At 40.7% G+C, this 21423-nt stretch overlaps 1 protein-coding gene across 1 annotated transcript in view; it reads right to left on the reverse strand.

Moving 5' to 3' along the window:
* LOC109044389 (uncharacterized) overlaps nt 1-21423 on the reverse strand; it is a 54719-nt gene that overhangs the window by 19066 nt on the left and 14230 nt on the right. The window contains exons 3-4 of the mRNA XM_072303286.1: nt 14368-14486; nt 1138-1276 (exon numbers count right to left, since the gene is read on the reverse strand). Of these exons, the coding sequence (XP_072159387.1) occupies nt 1138-1276; nt 14368-14486 (258 nt within the window). The remainder of the gene's footprint in view (nt 1-1137; nt 1277-14367; nt 14487-21423) is intronic.

The following is a 21423-nucleotide window of genomic DNA, read 5'->3' on the forward strand; positions in this document are numbered from 1 at the left end:
AGATCAGACTGATCGTAACTCTCTGAATCTGCTTCATTTGAGTTTATGATGCTCACCGATGAGACATAAGATATCCAGTCTTTATGCGAGACCTTTTTGGCGAAAAACAGTTCGCTGTGTTACTAGGACACACCTTGTTCCGAACCAAGAAGCACTTAACTGCATTGGAATGCTATTTGGCTGGATAAGCTATCGAATAAGAAAGACAGATGATACATCGAACTACAAGCCAAACTGGTGTCCCCCATCACTGAAAAAAAAGTTCGGTGTTCCATATCATCCCAGCAAATTCGGCTCGTGTAACCGAACTTGTGCGGTAAAGTGAACTGACGAACTAAGTATGGTCTCATATGCCAAACGTTCGGTTACACAAATCGAAAGTTCAGTTTGACAAACCGAAAGTTCAGTTGGACAAACCGAAAGTTCAGTTTGACAAACCGAAAGTTCAGTTTGACAAACCGGAAGTTCAATTTGACAAACCGAAAGTTCACTTGGATAAACCGCAGTGGCGTGGCGTGAATTGCGATATATCGATCGTTATGCCATTTAAACCTATGAAAAAAGATCGATTATCAGGGTGTTCGCAGCGAACACCTTAGTAATCGATTCTCTACCATAGCTTCAAATGGCGAGATATCGATAATCGATTATTCACGCCACGCCACTGATAAATCGAAAGTTCAGTTTGACAAACCGAAAGTTCAGTTTGACGAACCGAAAGTTCAGTTTGACAAACCGAAAGTTCAGTTTGACAAACCGAAAGTTCAGTTTGACAAACCGGAAGTTCAGTTTGACGAACCGAAAGTTCAGTTTGACGAACCGAAAGTTCAGTTTGACGAACCGGAAGTTCAGTTTGACGAACCGAAAGTACAGTTTGACGAACCGAAAGTACAGTTTGACGAACCGAAAGTTCAGTTTGACGAACCGAAAGTTCAGTTTGACGAACCGGAAGTTCAGTTTGACGAACCGAAAGTACAGTTTGACAAATCGAAAGTTCAGTTTGACGAACCGAATATTTGGGATTACATCGATTTTTTTTTCAATGAAACTGCAGTTCAGTGTTCGTGATCGAAGTTTTTCTTCGAGTACGATCAAATAATTGACCGGAGTTATGATCGATGCGTGGTGCGGGCTCACCTGAAATTGAAGCCCTCGCAGACGAACTCCTTCTCGATGGCACAGGCGAGTTGGCAGTGACGCAAGGCGTCGCACGGGAGAACTCTGCGGATGAATCTGTCGGCCAGACGTCGGCCCGTCACCAGTCTCCTGAAGCATGCTGCAACACACGCCCAAACACGACAAATCATTTCATAAGCCATGCAAACGCCGAACCAATGACGTCACAGGTTCCGCTTCCTTAGATACCACTTCCCGGCAAACACACGTGCTATGACGTCGCCCCCTCGAGGAACTCATTTTTGGTGTGCAATCATCAGAAAAGAGAGAAACAGAGATGCGGAATGAAATTTCACGGAATACAATTTCTTGCGATTTCACAGATTGAAATTTCTTGCATTTTCACAGATTGAAATTTCTTGCATTTTCACAGAATGAAATATCATCCAATTTCACAAGAAATGTACACTGGAAAAAAAGCACATTGGATCTAGAGTCCAGACTCCTGAAAACATTGACAAGAAAAAGGACTCTCGATTCAATCAGATTTAAGCTTAAATCAAAAGGAAATCCGCTCAAATTAAGAGGCTTGGTTCTTCATTTAAGCTTAAATCTGATCGAATCAAGAGTATTTTTTCTTGTCGATGTTTTTCAGAGTCTGGACTCTAAATCCAATGTGTTTTTTTTCCAGTGTAATTTTGCTGAAAAGTAAAATTTCATTTTCCATGAAATTCCGACGATTTTACAGAGGCTGCGTATGCAACCCGCAGCAAAGATCTTAGAATTCGATGAGAGACTTCGAAATTTGACTCATTAGTTTTTTCTAAAATTTAAAAATTGAGTTATGTAGGTACTGTTTTTTTACATTTCATGGCAAACTGTTTGCGATAACATCGTAGAACCTTTCGAAAAAGCTCACGATATTTCTTTATGAAATTTCATATTATTGTGTTTTTTATAAATTTTTTCATTTTTTTCGGGAAATGAAGAAGTATGTGAAGGAATCGCCAAAAAAATTAGATAAAATTTAAAATGATTCAGAAAGGTTCCCCGGCTAGCAGAACAGCTTAGATTGAAGACATTATAGTTTTCTGCCTCCAAGGATTTCCTTCAAAATGCTGTATAGGCAAAAGTACATCCAGAATGTTAAAATAGTTGCGCCCTCAGCCCCCCAAATCTTTCTGGTAGATTTCTGCGTTTGTAGTACTGTACCGAATTTTACTTTAAAAAAGGCACTGGAGGAATGCGATTTTTTTTTTGCTCACAAAGAATGTATCCGGAGTTTGTTTCTAACTTTAGGCATCTACCGGGTAGACTTGTCTCCAGATATGCCTATGTACCTCTCTTTACTTACACTTTCCTAAATTACCTCTCTTACAATTCACTGTCTCCACACCCATATTCACTTGAATAGACATCGGCGCAACATAAATGAACCAAACATTCAAAATTAGAATGATTAAAATTCCATGCCCTGGTAAAAATTGGCAGTAGAATCTGTGTTCCAAAATACCAGCCAGCGCGAGACGCGCATTGGCGCCTACAAACCTAACAGGGATACTTCACGCGTTGCGCAATGCGTGAAGTATCCCTGTTAGGTTTGTAGGCGCCAGTGCGTCGCCGCTCCGCTTTGTGTTAGGCTCTAATATTTAATCTGGTGGAGTCAGCTTTATTCAACTCATGATTTTGAAATTTTTGCACATCCTGTATGGATAATTCACATTTTAATTGATGAAAAAAAAATATGTATTAAAGGAAAATATAATGTGTGTTTTGTATTTATTAAGGTGGTCCCGTATCAAACTTAATGATTTCCAAAGCACACGAATTTCTACACAATTTCTAATAGCCTTTTATAATCGATGGCGAAAAAGCAACAGCCAGGCGATAGAGTGTAAAGCCTGGCGATAGAAACTATAGCCCGGCTGCATTATTTTTTATCGCTTCGTATAGCCCGGCCTTATGATTTTCTCCGCATTCTACAGCCAGCTATATGATTTTCTGTAGCCTTCTTTAGCCGGCTATAAGAATTCCTATGGTATTTTGAAACGCAGCTCTTATCGCCAATTTTTACCAGGGTGATTAGCAATACCATCAAAGTTCCCCCATTGCGCATTCAGCAAATTCGTGTTTGAACGGTTCTGTTAGATCTAAGAGAGGACCATTTTTTAGCAAGTTACTATCGGACGTAATTGGTAGAGTTTGATTAGGAGATCGTACCTGGTGCATCCTGAATGACAATCAAAGACCGGAAGTCGAAGATCGGAACCAACAGACTGGTAAATGTGAGGAGTGTTAGATGACGCATTTTAAGCAACGTTTATAACCATAAACTTTAAGAAGTTTTTCTTTGTTATCTTTTTGGTGATTCGCGACTTTGCATTCCTTGACCGGACCATGCGTGCAATCGAACTGGTGTCTCAGACTTTCAAGATTCATAGCCAGAGACATGAAAACATTTTAAGTATTAAGAGACAATGTGATGCATAGTGGAAAAAGGCTACGTCTGGACAGGGCCTTCAGCACTTAAAAACCTCCGAGACACAATTTCACGAGGATCGCAGTGGGTGTAAAAATTCATCAAAAGCTATAAAGGAAATTCGTCAGCAATGGGTAGTTTGTCGATCTTCAGTAGGTGAAATATCACTTGATAACTTCTATTTTTGCTACAATAATTGAAACTCTGCGAAAGAACTTTTATTTTTGTTTATAAACAACCGGAGCTTTATAGATGGATTTTTTGTAAGGAATTTTCCCGGCGAAATTTTTCCGTGATGAAAAAAACGGAAGTTTTTACCACCGATTTCCACGAAAATGTAAGAGATCTCTTGTGAATTAAGGGCGAGGTGAAACGCCCCTACTCACGCGGAAGTCAGACTCTCAAACAGATTTAAATTCTGAGCATTGCACCGGTTTTGAAACTTCATCACTTAGAATTTTACCGCGGTGAATCTTCTTTTGAAATGTTCAAACGTCGCAACAGTGAACGCAACACCGCGGTGGAAAAATTTTACAAAAAAAATTGGAAAATCACAAGGGTTTGTTCGTGCGAACATGTGATCTACCGACCGATGTAATTTTTGAAGATGGCACTGGTTTTCGGATTACTTCACTTAGAAGCTAATCGCGTTAAATCGTCACTTTTGCACTTTTGCACCTGCAATAGACCACTGCGTACGAAAATTTTCAAATAAAGGAATTTTAAAGTCGTAAGCAACTATCATGTGGAATCATGCTCTTCTTCTATCTCCACATTTTTTTGGCACCAATTTTGAATTTTGTTGACTTTGAATTATACCGCCGAGCGACAATGGTAGCGAAAATTTTCTACCCTGCAAAATGTCAACTTTTGCAGTGTCAATTGTAGCACCACAAAAAAATTCACGAAAAACAATTGCGACCAATCTAGTGAGACGCGCCCGTCCAACCACAGAACTTCACGAAGACCGCACCAATTTTGACACCCGGTGCCTTTGAATTTATTCGCGTTATAGTCGATCAAAAATTCCTGCTCTTACGACCGCAATTACCCCTCCTTGAAGGGAGAGTGATAGAATAAAATAAAACTTCGCGGAAAAAATCACGGTCGATCAAACTTCACGAAAATCGCCACGGTCATGGAACTTCAAGACTCGGGACTTCAACTTCCCGTACCTTTGAAGTCTCCTGCGATGGATAGTCACTCGGAAATGCCAACTTTTCAAACGGCAATCGTTGCCTCACGAAGAGACGAAAATTGAATAGAATGCAATTACGCGGAAAAAATCACAGTCAATCAAACTTCACGACTCGGAACTTCAACTTCCCGTACCTTGGAATTCTCCCGCGATGAATAGTCACTCGAAAATGCAAACTTTTGCGACGGCAATCGTTGCCTCACACAGAGAGGAAAATTGAATAAAATACAATTTCGCGGAAAAAATCACGGCCGATCAAACTTCACGAAAATCATCGCGGTTGTGGAAGCAACTTCACGACTTGGAACTTCAACTTCCCGTACCTTTGAAGTCTCCCGCTATGGATAGTCACTCAAAAATGCCAACTTTTGCAACGGCAATCGTTGCCTCACAAAGGGACGAAAATTGAATGAAATACAATCAGGCGGAAAAAATCACGGTCAATCAAACTTCACGAAAATCATCGCAGTCATGGAAGCAACTTCGGGGCTCGGAACTTCAACTTCCCGTAGCTTTGAATTCTCCCGCAATGGAAAGTCACTCGAAAATACCAAAATTGAATAAAATACAATTTCGCGGAAAAAATCACGGTCAATCAAACTTCACGAAATTCATCGCGGTCATGGAAACAACTTCACGACTCGGAACATCAACTTCCTCGCGGTTTTCGCGGGTTTTCCGGGTGTCGCGGTCGGGAGCGCGTCCGACGGAGTGCGTGCGAGCGGAGGCGCGGATGAGCCGAAAATTCGCGAGACGACGCCGACGCCGACGCGTTGACGTTCGCGGATCAAGCGGCGTCGCGGCGCGGCGCAGCGGGGGTGTACCGCGGTCGCTAATGAACTCGGATCTCCTTTGAGGTTATGTGTCGTAACGTCCATTTCAATGTCACGTGACTTCAAGCCTCATTACCGGTGGCCGCTGACCACTCCAACAGCGCCCCGCCGGATCAAAACCGCGTAAGACTGGTCGGGATCCTGTGGAGATGAGTGGTTTTTCGTGAGTGCGGAGAGGTATTCGAGCCTGTGGCCACGACCGACATTGCACGAACGCGAATTTTGCGACACGAGAAAAGGAAAGAATGGAAAAATTGCCCCCTTCTCTTGAGCGTCCGTTGGGAAAGGGAAGGGGGATTTTGGGCAATGTTGGGTTGATGACTTTCAGCCGGATAAAAAAATGGGTAATTATTCCAAGTTTATATTTTTGTAATATTTTTCCGTAATGTCTTCGGTCTTCACCATTTTCAAATTCGCCCGCCAATTTAAAACTCTATGAGGCCAACTGCCTGTCACCTGTTACCGTTTACCTGTTGTGAAAAATATTAATGATCAAAATTGTGAAAAGAAGCGCACTGCATAACAATCTCCTTCGACATTCCTGCCTTTTTGTCAATTGCTCTGAGCGGTTCTTCTAATTTGAATTTGAAATACGGTGAATTGTGCCGCTAGCCCCCCTCTATTCCACTTCCTGCGGTACGAATGTCGAAAAGTCCCATCGCAAAAACGACTTTAAACTTCAGAAACAGAGAACCCTTTAGAAAATATTTGTTGTATAATTGGATCACATCTTTTGTAATAAGGAACCACAATCTCTGGCTCCTCCATAAAAGCATACCTTTCTGCATTGGGAAACCGATGATATATGTGCTGTTTCTAAAATGAGCCAGAAATTCCTTATTCCAAAATGTAGTTCAATTTTATACCAGGAATGAAATATAAAAATTATTTTCTCTTCCTGGTATTATTTTGCAAAAAAAAAAAAAAATTATCAGCACTAAAAAACCAAAAAATGTAAAAAAGAATTAAGGCCCAATTTCAAATCGACAAAATAAGAATCATTTATTGACAGAATCTTGGATTTTATCATCGTATTTGAGGTGAGAATGCACAATTTTTCCCCCCAAATAACTGTGTCTACAGAGATACCTACTAACTTTTTGGCACGGCACTAAAACAAGGTAAACAGCGTTCCCAAAATTATCATGACTTATTCGCACGTGTGAGAATTAATAAAATATTTTTGTTAATAATTGTTCGCTGATCCATCAAAAAGCGATACAAGGCTATCTAGGAGACTCTTCCTCTCTCTTTCCTGCGGAATCACTTCCAGTGTTTACCGCAGAAACTGAACGTTATTTGGGAGACCTAGCCATCTCCAGCCCTGAACTAGAGGACACGCCGAACTGGTAAATTACGTGTTTAATGGGAACGTGTCACGCCAAGCAATCACTAATTTCCAAGTAATAGCGTCTGATGTTCTGTGCCGATCTTTAAGTTGTATTTATGGTCAGCTGGAAGAAATTGACAAGAGGCTTAAACTTGACCATAAATTGTGGACTAAAACCTGACCGAAAGTTTTTAGTGATTCGGATGTCCTATGACATTGGCATCTCAATTTAACGTAAATCAGACGTCGGTATGTTTGGAATAAAAGGAAAATGAATTTTCTTGAAGGTATTAATCGAGAATTTAAAATGTATTTCATTAGACATTGTTTGAATCCTCCATTAAATTGCCGAAGTTTCATAAATTCAAATGCATAATGCATGAATTCAAATAATACTAAATTTAATGGTGAAAAAAGTTAGAATCAATAAGACACAAATCCATATTCCTTCCAGAATGTTTGTCTATCAATTTCAATTTTGACTTTTGAAATTTCCAGATTTAATCGCAACAGTGCTAAGCTGTGATTTGGGCTTCAGCTCACCATGCCTGATGGAAATTGCGGTTTTCTTGCAATTTTGGAGTTTCAAAAGAGTGTCTTTGTGCCCTTTTGTTTCGACATGCATCAAATGAAATACTTTGTAAGGTATAGGTACAATGACGATGAAAGACTATACTGCCATGCTAAGGATGAACGTCGTATAAGAGCATTCAGGCGTTGCCATATTCCCTCCAAAAATAACATAGTTGGAGAAATTCTGGGTGATTCTCCACCAATTTTTCAGACAAGTTTGTTCGCAATTTAATTTGAAATATCGGAAAATTTAAAGGAAATGAATTAATAACTTTTTTAAAATATACATGTTTAATTTGAAGGAATGGTTCAGTTTCGCTGGTCACAGAATTGTGTTTTGATGCTTGGTTCTCTTAGATTAGCTAAAAATAATAAGATCTGATTTCAACCGAGACGTCAAAGTTTGGTTTTTGACGTCATCCACCACGGTAGTGACACCTTTGGTCTCTTTCACCTTGCTTTCATCAGTCGGTGCGATGCATACTTGTACTGACGACTCAACTTGAAACTGGGATAAAAGCAAGGTGGAAGAAACCATGGGTGTCACTACCGCGGTGGATGACGTCAAAAACCCGACTTTTCAAAGGCCGATATCGCGGTTAATATAAATGTAGAAAGTTATTGTTTGGTCATGCAGATCTTATTATTTCTAGCTAATCTACAGGTAAGAAGCATCAAAACACGATTCTACGACCAGCGCAACTGACCTATTCGGCAACTCCCGAATGTTCATACGGTGTTCTTCCTTAGCACGGCAGTATAACCCTCTCGGTTGCGGTGAAGAGCGTCGACCTCAAACAGCTCTTGGCAGAAATCTGCACACATTTGGTCGACCAAACAGCTCGATGGACTCGAGTCCATCTACCCTAAAGACTCCACCTCTGTTGGACATATTTATGCTAAAAGGATCTATGTCTTACGCAAACCCTATGAACTTAGTTCCTTTTCACATAAATACGTCCTATTCATGGCTACTTCCTCCGGAGAGGATCTTCGGATGATTTGAGATCATCGATCCCTTGGTTATGTGAAGCACCGAGAGTGAGACCAATTAATTATTCACAAAACGCTCGCTTCCATCTCGACACTCGTTCCCCTTCTCAAGACTTAAGTACCAGTGGCGTGGCGTGCATTGCGATGTATATATCGATTGTTCTGCCATTTAAACCTACAGTAAAGAGTCGATTATTAAGGTGTTCGCTGCGAACGCCCTGTTTATCGATTATTTTCCAAAGGTTTAAATGGCATAACAATCGATAACCGGGCCACGGTGGATCGATTCAATTAGAGAGGTCGGACATAAAATTATTTACTAAATCTGCAAATGTTGATGTTTATTTCGTCATCTTTTTCATTTCAAGGAATGCTTGTAAGAGAAAATTTTACGAGGAAACAAATGAAGCCACTTTTAGAATCTCAAAAGTCTGTATACACGAAGTTATAAACTTTTAAAGTTTCCAACCCTGGTAAAAATTGGCAGTAGAATCTGTGTTCCAAAATACCATAGACCTACAGCCGGCTGTAAGATTTCCAATAGCTTCTATAGCCGGCTACACAATTTCCTATAGCCTTTTATAGCCGATGGCGATTAAGCAACAGCCAGGCGATAAAGTATGCTAAACGTTACTAATTACGGATGCTAGGACTTGGTGAGTTTTTGGAATACTGCTCTCTTTTTGGGCCGTAGTATCTTGATTTATTTTGCGAGGAAAGCTCCGTACTTTTGATGGAAGCCTGCCATTACTAATATATTAGAGCGCCTCCAGTTTCGTATGATACTGTGCAATACCTCTGGTGTGAAATAGTTGCTTCAAGCGCCGTGGTAGGCGGGCAGCCAGCGCGAAACACGCATTGGCGCCTACAAACCTAACAAGGATACTTCACGCGTTGCGCGATGCGTGAAGTATCCCTGTTAGGTTTGTAGGCGCCAGTGCGTCGCCGCTCCGCTTTGTGTTAGGCTCTAATATTTAATGTGGCGGAGTCAGCGTTATTCAACACATGATTTTGAAATGTTTGCACATCCTGTATGGATTATGCTCATTTTAATTGATGAAAAAAAATATGTATTAAAGGAAAATATAATGTGTGTTTTGTAAATATTAAGGTGGTTCCGTATCAAACTTACTGATTTCCAAAGCATACGAATTTCTACACAATTTCTTATAGCCTTTTATAATCAATGACGAAAAAGCAAAAGCCAGGCGATTAAGTGTAAAGCCCGGCGATAGGAACTATAGCCCGGCTGCATAATTTTTTATCGCTTCGTATAGCCCGGCCGTATGATTATTTCCGCATTCTACAGCCAGCTATATGATTTTCTGTAGCCTTCTTTAGCCGGCTATAAGAATTCTTATGGTATTTTGAAACGCAGCTCTTATCGCCAATTTTTATCAGGGAAATTTTGTCCGATTTCTCCTATTGACTCGATCCACTGCGCGGGCAGGCGTTGAAAGTAAATCGAGAAGTTTTGATTGGTGCGTTGAAAAATTTCGTAAAAGAGTTTGGCACGCTAAACTCTAGAATTCTCAATGAAGACCTTGAGTGAAAGGAATATTTTTTTCTTGGATTTAGTCAATTTGTTTTTTTTTTTTTTTTTTTTTTTTTTTTTTTTTTTTTTTTTTTTGTCAAAATTTTGAAAGGTAAAGATTCTCCCAGGACTCCAATACAATATCTCTATCTTTTCGGATACGGCTTAAAAGTATTACGTAGGGGTGCTATTATCTGAAATAATTCAAATATATAGCGGACTTACGCACTTTCAATTTTGTGTGTTTCATGTGCTCTGTAGAAAATTCTGTAGCCATACCAAAAGTCCATCACTGGCCACTGGCTCACCAAAAGTATTGTGAACAAGTGTAGTACTACACTGAGAAAAAAAGCTTCGGCTCCTGGAGCCGGAGTTTTTTTTCAGTGTGGCCAATACACTCTCTGAGGATCAGAATATTGCTAGGTCGTATTGTGGCCACTAGATACTCAACTTTTATTCGTGTTTGAATGAGTGACATTCCATCAATCTATCGTCTAACGACACCGTTTTAATATTTTTTCTAAGTCTTCCATTGATTCTTGAATTTCAACAAGTTCATCAAAGCTCTCAAAATTATTACCGAGTCTCCAGGCATATTCTATACTCAAATGCGCCAAAATTAGCGGTTTCAGTGTTGGTATTTCTCACTGATTTTAACATCGAAAGTCGAGGATAATTACCTTGGCTCAAGGATGAAGGAAGCTAGCGGAGCGCTTCCAGTGAAAACAAAGCCTCATCTTGCTAAGATCAGACACCTTCATCAGGGCTTCCTAAACCACTTTCCGAATCCATTTCCCACCGACGTCAACGTAAGGTGAACCGGAAAGCCGTCCTCAAGATAACGTAACGTCTTTAAGGGAATCGTTGCTGAGCTATTTATGTTAACAATGCTGAATAAGTCAAACCGCACGATTTGCGGGGCTTGCAGCAACTCCAGGGAAATGTACTCGAGGTCGAGGTTGCACTTAGACTTTTTTTCTGTTGCATAACGCTGACTGAAGGATGCAGTGTCTGTAATATATCGATGGCTAAAGTGCAAAACCACGTATCTCCATCGCAAAATTTCCAATCCTAGTTTTTCGAAGGAAAAAAAAATCATATTTCTAGCTTGAAATTTATACATCATGTTATGTTTACAAACATAAACAAATTAAGGGCTTTTTTTTAAGAAATAACGTTGACTAGTTTCTCAAAAATAAAGTATGAAATCAGGAGGTTTCAAACCTCGCAAACTGAGTTACGTGGTCTCGCACTTCGGTCATGGATATACCGGAAAAAAAAAAAAACTATCTACATCCTTGATAATGTATTCTCGTCGTATCACATACCCCAATTTGAGACATTGTCTATAGGATTTGTTACAGCCCGCTAAGCCTGAATTTAGGATTTCTTATGGTTCCTTTAGCCAGAGATGGAAAGTGAAATTTGATAAGGCTCGAATAAATTTCACAAAAGTTGAAATTTATTAATTTTTTTTAGAATTATTGACTACACCTTTGGAGGTCTGAAATCGTTTCAGATGGTCTTTCTGTTGATGCTGCGGCATTATGCTACTCTACTGAAGGTGTCAGACACAAAGAGGGGGCAAAAAGGGTAGTTTAGAGAGAAAAACCCCAACGTAACCTCTAAGCTAAATGAAGACCTTTACAACGCGCGAATGTTTTAGGCTTGGGGTAAAAAATTTTAAGATTTAGAGTCACTGTTTCTAGGCGTTTCTTAGCCTTCTGAATCTATTCCCAAAAGTTTCGATAAATTTCACGCGTGAAATTTCACTCGAATAAATTTCATGAAATTGTCCATCTCTGCCTCTAGCCCAGCTTTAGGATTTACTATTGCCGCAGTATTGCCAGGCTATACGACTATACAGCTATACGGGATATAGGGACACTTAAAATCCTATAGTCAGCTATGCGGACTATAACAAATCCTATGCCCGAACTATATTCCGAAATACCATTCGTGGTCACTCTACTGGACCGAACAATCGGGAATGCTCAAACCCATGAGAATTGGCGGTGGTCAACGAACAGGTCCACGATCAGATAACCACAGGGCGACTGCCGAAGGTCTAAGGCCCCGAGATTCGGTCACCGGTGAAGGTTAGCGCCGCACTGCCGCTACCATGATCTTCGACTTGGACGGAGTTGAAGCACCGTTACCGAAGCTTCATCGCGGAAAATGACGTGTTGAGAGGGCTTGGAAGTTGGAAGTGGCCACACCGTTTAGCCGATTCAAACGTCACTCAAGTCGAGGCTTTGTGCGACTCAAAGTCAATTGCACCCGGGTTACGAACCTCCTCCCCGCCCCCGCTAGAGGTTCCCACCGGGGATGCCAAGTTTAGGAATTTTTGCGTTTTTTTAATGCGTGACCATCAGTGAGTAGAGGGACATACTGCCGTGATAAGGAAAATGCCGTATAACCCCTCAGACGTTACCACATTTTCTTTGATAAAACACTAATTTCAGGAAAATTTGTCGATATTCTTTCTCCAATTGCTCAGATAATTCAGACAACTCAGATTTCTTAAGATAATTTTGTTTGTAATGGAAATCGAATAGTTTTGAATCTTTAGCAAAATAATCCATCCCGTGCACATTTACCAATTTGCAGGGGCGCACTTGCATTCGAAAAGTTAGGAGGCGACCTAGATTTGGAGGATCCTCCTGTCGTTCGCCCCCCCCCCCCTAGAAGTTTTTGAAAATTTTACACTTTTTAAACGCAATTTCAAGCATTTTTGGAGTCAAATTCAATAGTATTTGAACTTCAAAATAACCCATTCTCAGGAGTTTTCGGAGGCCCCCTCATCACTTCTGGGGCTCCAGGAGCCCACTAGATTTCCCTGTATATCCTGTATCATAAGCTTTAGGCAATCTTTATGTCTCTTGGAGACAAATTTTCAAAGGTTTTGAGGCCTTTGAGGCCTTATAATGACTGAGACTGGAAAGGATTGGAAAATTAAAACAGATTTATTGGAGGCGATCGCCTCCCCGCAATTTGTTTTGGAATGGAGACAAACGAAAATGAAAGTGCTCTTAAAACAAAAGAGAGTAACAGGAACGCTAGTATCAACGCATCAATGACTGCGAATCACGCGAAATTCGATCCCCACAGAGACAATCCTCTTCCGCAACTTTCTTTGCACTGACAACAAAAGCTCGCAAAAAGTTAAATGATCGTGCAAAAAACTTTTGACAACAATATTTACATGACGGAGATCTCAGCTTTTGTGTCGCGTTACGTGAGAGACATCAATTAATGAGCTCATCGATCGATTAATTGTCACCGTGGCCTACATTTTCATCGAACAAAACCGAGTGCGTCCATCATCTGATGAGCCCTGGAATTCACGCGATCTTATGGAGCCGAGGGCCCTTCAACACATGGACTTAAAAGGTTTTTACATTAATCGATTCACAAATGTATGAGCACTGTGCAGTTTTTTTAGCATGATCATGGAGTGCGGAAAACAGAACAGGAAATAGGTGGTTTATCGATGTGAGGCATCTGTTGAACGCGAGCTTGAACCAGGTGCCGATGTGTTTCGGTGCGAATAGATTGACGGATAGCGAATAAACCGTTGAAAACTCGTCATTGTATCGACCAATCACGCGCGCGGTAATGACTTCATCTTCTCATAGTGCCCTCCTCGTTGCCAAATGTTGGACGTTTATAATATTGGATTTTTCAATTTTTGGCACTCAGATGGTGAAGTTCATGTATCATATATTCTTAGAGCTCAGTTCTCCTTCGTCTCAGTGGATATGCAATTTGGGCTACCAAACATCGCAACGATTATGTATCACTTATTTTGGCTCCAAATCCAGCCGTAAATGAATAGAATAACAAGCACAGATAGTAAACATCAAATGACCCTAGGATAAGGCATCACATTGGCTTCTGATGTCAGAGGGGCTTGGAGGACAAGGCGCATAAATGCAGTTTTTGAAAAAATTGAGATATTAATAATTTCAAGTAAAAAAAGACTTTATGCATTTTCCGTGAAAAATTCGCTTCCAAATTCCAATTTTTAAGCATGAAAAAGGCACTTTGAACTTTTTTCCGCCATAAGGGTCCATGTAATTTCGAGACTTCCAACACGAATTTCTCTAAATAGCAAAAACTGCACTTATATGCGCTGCCTTCCAAGCCCATCATTTATCATGAGCTTTTCAAACAGGCTTTTTAGTTACACTGATTTGATATGTTTACATTGAGCCTGATTCATAATCTGGCACATGCATCCATATATTTTAAGGCTAGGCCACAAATCATGAAAGCAGAAAAAGAAATATTATGATTGTTTAGACTTACTTGTCATATTTTGGCACTCATAAATTTTCACAAACAGGTCGTATTCAGGATCGTCAATAGGTATTGTTTGTGGTAGTTTCGCACTGATATCACAAGTGCTGTTTCCTTGAACTGTAACCCTGGAAAAAAAGCACACCTAAAGTTTACTATTTTCAAAGGCTTGAGTTGGTCGATAGGGGTCATGGTAGGCGGGTTGACATTTTGACGTCTTTTTGCTAAAAGGAACCATGCATAGATGAACAGTGGCAAAGCGTGATAATGGACTATCGATACTACCTCATTTGAGGCTATGATAAAGAATCGATTATTACAGTGTTCGTTGCGAACGCTCTAATAATCGATCTTTTCTCATAGGTTTCAATAAAATATCAATCGATAAATCGCAAAGTATGCCACGTCACTGCAGATGAATCCAACCAAAAGTGGGACACGCAAATTCTGTGAGCATAGGTAGTTCCCTTTAACTTCGTTCATTTGTAACAAGTTACTTTTACCATTAATGCGTTTAATTTAAATGACAGCACACCATTAGTTTACATAAAAAATTATCTCCATGACTATCTCTCGGTCAAAGTCGATCGAAAAGATGTCGGTGGAAGGTTAACCTCGCAATTTCACGATGTAGCACGTCAAGTGTGATTATGGAAAAGACCGCCGTTCACGGGATATTTCGAAATAACTCCGAAAGTTTTTTTTGATAAACTGTTATTTGTATCAATGCCTCATTGCCTCATGCACCACCGCGAGGTACGACTTTCGCGGATTTTCGAGGAACACTTTAAAATCCAAAGAGAATCGATCAATCAATCGACTGCCAATGTACCAACGTAATAGCGCTTCGGTACCTCCATAACTTTACCGGGAACCTCATACTTTTTTACGGAGCTTGAAGCCGGTTACAGGACTTTTGGTCCAATTTTTTTTGTCCACAAATTTTTTCGTCCAATTTATTTTGTCCACGACTTTTTGTCCTTGAAATCTGGTCCAAGTTAAATTCGTCCTGGTAAATAGTTAGTCCTACGCATTTGTTCGTCCAGTGGTATTAGGTCACATTTCTGTGGTCCAGTAAGGTAAAAAAGTTATGTCCAAAACTCACGTCCAATGAGGCCGTTTTAGCTATTTCCTTTCAGCTTTCAGCTACTTTCAGTCATCGTCTGAGTCTTCTTCGTCCGAGTCCGGTGGATCTGCGCGTGGCGTGTGCAACTTGAGGTGGTACGCACATGCTCGGAGGTACTTCTTAAGTGAGTTCGTGTCCTTGTAATGTTGGTAATTTCGGACGATGTTGGCAATCATTGCCTGATTGGTAGTGTACTTCTTGCTCACCGGTGGTTTAAAGCGGCGATGACCCCCCCGAGCCTGTGTTAACGTACGCTCTGTAAATATATACCGTCATTGAATTTTAAACGAAAATTTTAAAATAACCTCTTCGATGTTGGGATTACATTTAAGGGTCTCCATAGCAACGAAATAAATTGATCTTAACGCCAATTGATTCACACGCCACGCGCAGATCCACCGGACTCGGACGAAGAAGACTCAGACGATGACTGAAAGTAGCTGAAAGCTGAAAGGAAGTAACTGAAACGGCCTCATTGGACGTGAGTTTTGGACATAACTTTTTTACCTTACTGGACCACAGAAATGTGACCTAATACCACTGGACGAACAAATGCGTAGGACTAACTATTTACCAGGACGAATTTAACTTGGACCAGATTTCAAGGACAAAAAGTCGTGGACAAAATAAATTGGACGAAAAAATTTGTGGACAAAAAAAATTGGACCAAAAGTCCTATAACCTTGAAGCCATATACGTTTCATTGAAACGTTTCAGAAAAGCAATAGCTATAGATTTATTCTTATGTAATTATTGGATAAAGGTTATATAATTTTTATTTTTTGGATTCAAGTTGACATACTGGAGAATCCCTACGGTAGTTTGGCCACTAATATCGTCCTTACAACAATAGACCAATGGCGAGGAGGGAAAGACCTATCGACATCTCCTCATTTGAAGCTATGGTAAAGAATTGATTATCAAGGTGTTCGTTGCGAACACCTTGTTTATCTATCCTTTTCCATAGCTTGAAATGGCACATCTATCGATGTATCGCAAAGCACGCGCCACGCCATTGCATTGGTCTGCTATCGCAGGTTGCTTCCGACAAAGTAGAGAACACTTGGTGGCGCCTGACTGCCTGACGCACATACACACGTGATGGGTGAATAGTATTCCGTCGCTTGAAGGAGATTTTTTTCTGTTATGTGGCTATCGTACTCTAACCAGTTTCACTGGATAAAAATAATTTCTGCTCCGAAGGTCATTTTAAAATTGAAACGAATCTGAAATCTGCATCTTGGATAGCAATCAAAATTTTCACCTATTGAAGCACTTGTTTTGCTCGTACGGTGTTGAGAAATCGAAATATCCGGTATTTTGGCGGGCGTTTTTTTTTTTTTTTTTTTTTTTTTTTTTTTTTTTTTTTTGGTTTTGATACAGAGGTGCAAGGCCGAACAATTTTATTAAAATAAAAAAAAAAAAAAAAAAACGGAATAAAAATGTATTAAAAAGATGAGTCTCGATGAATTTCCTGGGAAATATAAAAGAAATTGCGATTGAACACGAAGAAGTATGAAACCCGAGGAAGTTTTCGGAAAGTGTATGAAGAAAGGACTTATGTGAAAATTGACTATAGGATGCCAAAGGAAAAGAGTTATGTTCATTGGATGTGCGTGACTCACTGACTCATAGTTACTTTTTAATAAAGTCATTTGTTATTAGGCTAAAAAGCTTTATTGTTTTCGTGCTTGCGAGTCCTTCCGGTTTATGTAGGAAGTGAGACATATGAACCAACCCCAATTTCGTAACAATGTAAGTTGCATTTAGCAGAGAAAACTCCAAAAAACCCGAGAAACTCCAGAGTAAAACAAAGGCTACAGTTACTTTATGTTCCACTACTGAGAACTTCTCTCTCTTAAAAGAATCTGCCGGTTGTCGAGGGAAGGAATGGAACAGGGAACACGCATTGCGGCGGATCCAGCAAATTGGCAACATTGTTTTTTCGCCATTTAAACCGATGGAAATGTATCGATTCTTGGAGGGGCCACGTGCTTCGACAAGATTCGATTATTTAACATAGGTTTAAATGAAGGAAACCCGGTGTTGCCGAACTGCTGGATCCGCTTCTGGGAACACGCTCGTCTATTCTTCCGGAGAGCAGATGTTTCTTAAATTGTAGAAAAAAGTGAATTTTGAATTTTCGGCAGACAATTCACTTGCGCCCTTAAGAGTATTTTTTGAGTGATGTAATTTATTTCTTTGAAATTTGCTTTTGGTGCCAGGAAAGTACGAGAAGTTGCATTACAGTCTAAAAGTTGTAGCCTCAAAATCGCGTCTTGGTTCAATAGTGTCGTAAAATTGAGTAAGTAACTACCCTGGTAAAAATTGGCAGTAGAATGTGTGTTCCAAACTACCATAGACCTAAAGCCGGCTGTAAGATTTCCAACAGCTTCTGTAGCCGGCTGTACAATTTCTTGTAGCCTCTTATAGCCGATGGCGATTAGGCAATAGCCAGACGATAAAGTTCATGCTAAACGTTACTAAATACGGATACTAGGACTTAGTTAGTTCTTGGACTACCGCTCTCTTTTTGTGCCGTAGTATCTTGATTTATTTTACGAGGAAAGCTCCGTACTTTTGAAGGATGCCTGTCATTCTTAATATGTTGGAGCGCCTTAAATTTCTTATGATACTGTGCAGTACCTCTGGTGTGAAATAGTTGCTTCAGACGCCGTGGCATGCTGCGGCGCGGCGGGCGGACAGAGAGCGCGAAACGCGCATTAGCGCCTACAAACCTAACGGGGATACTTCACGCATTGCGCAATGCGTGAAGTATCCCTGTTAGGTTTGTAGGCGCCAGTGCGTCGCCGCTCCGCTTTGTGTTAGGTTCTAATATTTAATCTCGCGGAGTCAGCGTTTTTTAACTCGTGATTTTGAAATGTTTGCACACTCTGTGTGGACTACTCTCATTTTAATTGATGAAAAAAAAAATATGTTTAAAAGGAAAATATAATGTGTGTTTTGTAAATATAAAGGTAGTTCCGCATCAAACTTAATCATTTCCAAAGCACACGAATTTCTACACAATTTCTTATAGCCTTTTATAGCCAATGGCGATAAAGCGTAAAGCCCGGCGATAGGAACTATAGCCCGACTATATACTTTTTTATAGCTTCGCATAGCCCGGCTATATGATTTGCTCCGCTTTCTACAGCCAGCTATATGATTTTCAATAGCCCTCTTTAGTCGGCTATAAGAACTCCTATGGTATTTTGAAACGCAGCTCCTATCGCCAATTTTTATCAGGGTAGAATAGAGTTTGCCCAAATATCGAGGATGATTGTTTCGCTTTAATAAATAGAGTTAGTCCCTAACCGCGACTCGAAGTCTGAGTCAAAGTCAGTCGTAAAATTGAGAAAAACTAAGATTAAGTTTGCCCGAATGTCGAGGATAGTCCTCTCGTTTTGATAGACGAAAGTTGTTCTCCATATAGCGCAGCACAAAGTCAAAGTCAAGATCGAGTGTCTCATTTCTCATTGCATTTCAATAATGCTTCAAGCACATCCACGTGGTACGAATAGTGCGGTATCAAAGTGTCGTGTGAGTTCGAGATCCATTTCTTGATTTTTCACATCTCAGCGGCATTTTTTACGCATGTGTCTAGGTTCGATAGTGTATAGTGAAATGGAGAAAAATGAAGATGAAGTTTGCTCGAATTTCGGGGATAATTGTCTCGTTTAGATGGAGAAAAGTCGTCCTCAAGCGCAGCAAAAAGTCGGAGTTAAGATCAAGTTAGTGTCTCATTTTGCCTTCCATTTGACTTCAAGTACATCTATGAAGCACGAATGTTGGTATCAAAGGGCCGAATCTTGTTCCGTCACATAGATTTTGGCGCATTGGCGTCGGTTATGTTGAATACTACGTAGCATCCTAGATCGTATTACGGGTTGGATTGAACGACTCTAGTAAATGCACCCATGCCGTAGAATTGTTTTTGAAGTAGAAAGCTCAATTTCTTACTCAGATTGTGAGGTTAATACTGTGCATTTCAGACTTTGCCGGTGCGCTCCTCGTGATTTTTGAGACTACTACTGACGAGTCACTCTTACAGCACTTCTGTGCGCCCTGCGACACCCAACCGCCACTGATAGCGATCCTGCCCAGCTGATCGCATCTCCTCATTTCCTGCCGTATTCCTCCAATCCATGATTTGGCAGGGCGAACGTATAGAGGATTTTTGAGACATCCCCTCTAAAAAAAAATTCATTTTGCTCTAGCAAACGTTTACAACGGACCCATTTAAACTGGGTCACCTGCAGGAAAATAAAACAAGTTTTGAATTTTCACGCTTCATATGTTGGAACTTTTTCTCTCAGTGCAGCGCAGGGAACCAAGCGGCAATTTTGACAACAAAGAAAACACGGCTATCAGTGCCCCGGACAAGCACACGGGAGTTTAGCTCTGGTTAGAACAATGGAAGCCGGGGCATAGAGGATTGCTGCCGGCTCCCGGTCCGGTCAGACAGTCAAATCCGTCTCAGTCTCGGGGTGTCGAGCAAGGAGCTCTACGCAAGGAGGATCAGGCCATTGCGCAACCTCTTTAATTGAAACTCAATCCACCATTACGTGCTGAATTCTGGACCTGCGCCGCTGCTGCCGCTAGCTGTATTCACCCATTAAGTAGACGCCATTCAGAAGATGGAGTTATACTATAATGCCACCTCAAGTTCGGTAGTCTAGTTTAAATTTTATTCTCTGAAAGGTTCGCCCGAAAAATTTGAAATTTAAATATCACGAGGTGTTTAATTTTTACGTGTAGCTTCCAACCTATGCCTATTCCTTATAACTATACACGGAGAAAAAAACTTCGTGCGTGGAACCCGAAGTTGAGGTCATATAGATCTCTGAAGTTTTCGGATCTCACATCCGAAAACTTGAGGTCCAGCTGCCGAAGATCGGGTCAGACATCTAAAGTACTTAAGTGTGTACCGGATACTTCAAATGTGTGACCCGAACCCTTCGGTATGTACCTAAGTACTTCGGATGTCTGATCCGAACATCGGCAGCTGGACCTCAAGTTTTCGGGTGCGAGATCCGAAAATTTCAGAGATCCATACCTCAACTTCCGGTCCCACGTACGAAGTTTTTTCCTCCGTGTACCAATCGGTGGCGAGTCCTTTAAAGTCAAACAATAAGACACGTGGGTTATAATACGGGCCTTTAACGTTCACACTTACTGTGCGCAGGTCTCTACGCGGCCTGCTGCCCTGCCCCGTTCTGAAGAGAGCCGTCAATGGAAAAATGATATTATGAGAAAATGGGCTCACCAGCGTCTGAGCGGGAAATTTCATTAAAAAAAGCCCTCGTCCTTTGTCGTATTGCCAGCAATAATCAGGAAGACTCTCAAAAATCGGTCGGATGATTAAAAAACCGAGCAATTTTATTACAATTCTATAAAAAGGGTACAACAAGCACACTTTCAGGTTAGGAATTGATAAAGAAGGGCGGCAATTTACTTGAAAGCACCTTTTTCATTGGCTCTCTGGAGGAATAATGCTCCTTACGGCTTTTTTTTCCGAAACTACGCAATTTTTTGCAAACTAGCGGCTTTCTCATATGTCTCGTTTTCCTACAAATAAGACGATTTTGCAATTTTAGCTATTTGAGTGATTTCATCTGCAAGAGATTATATGAATTTCGAAGGAAACTCGATACTTTGAGTCTCACGCCTCCTTCCGCTATCACGGCAGTAAAGTTCTACACTGAAAGAAGGTTACGGGCTTTACAGACATATCATCCGTTCCGGGCTCAGAGGCCGAAAGTTCCAGGTTCTAGAGCCGTAGCTTCGACTGCTCCGGGTGCCACACCTGATACTTTTGGCCTCTGAGCCCGAAACGTGGACTGTATGTCTACACGAAGAAAAAAACCTCGTGCGTGGGACCCGAAGTTTAGGTCTTATGGATCTCTGAAGTTTTTAGATTGAGCATCTCAACACTT

Source organism: Bemisia tabaci, chromosome 8, assembly GCF_918797505.1.
Source record: "Bemisia tabaci chromosome 8, PGI_BMITA_v3".
In the NCBI taxonomy this organism is placed as follows: Eukaryota; Metazoa; Arthropoda; class Insecta; order Hemiptera; family Aleyrodidae; genus Bemisia; species Bemisia tabaci.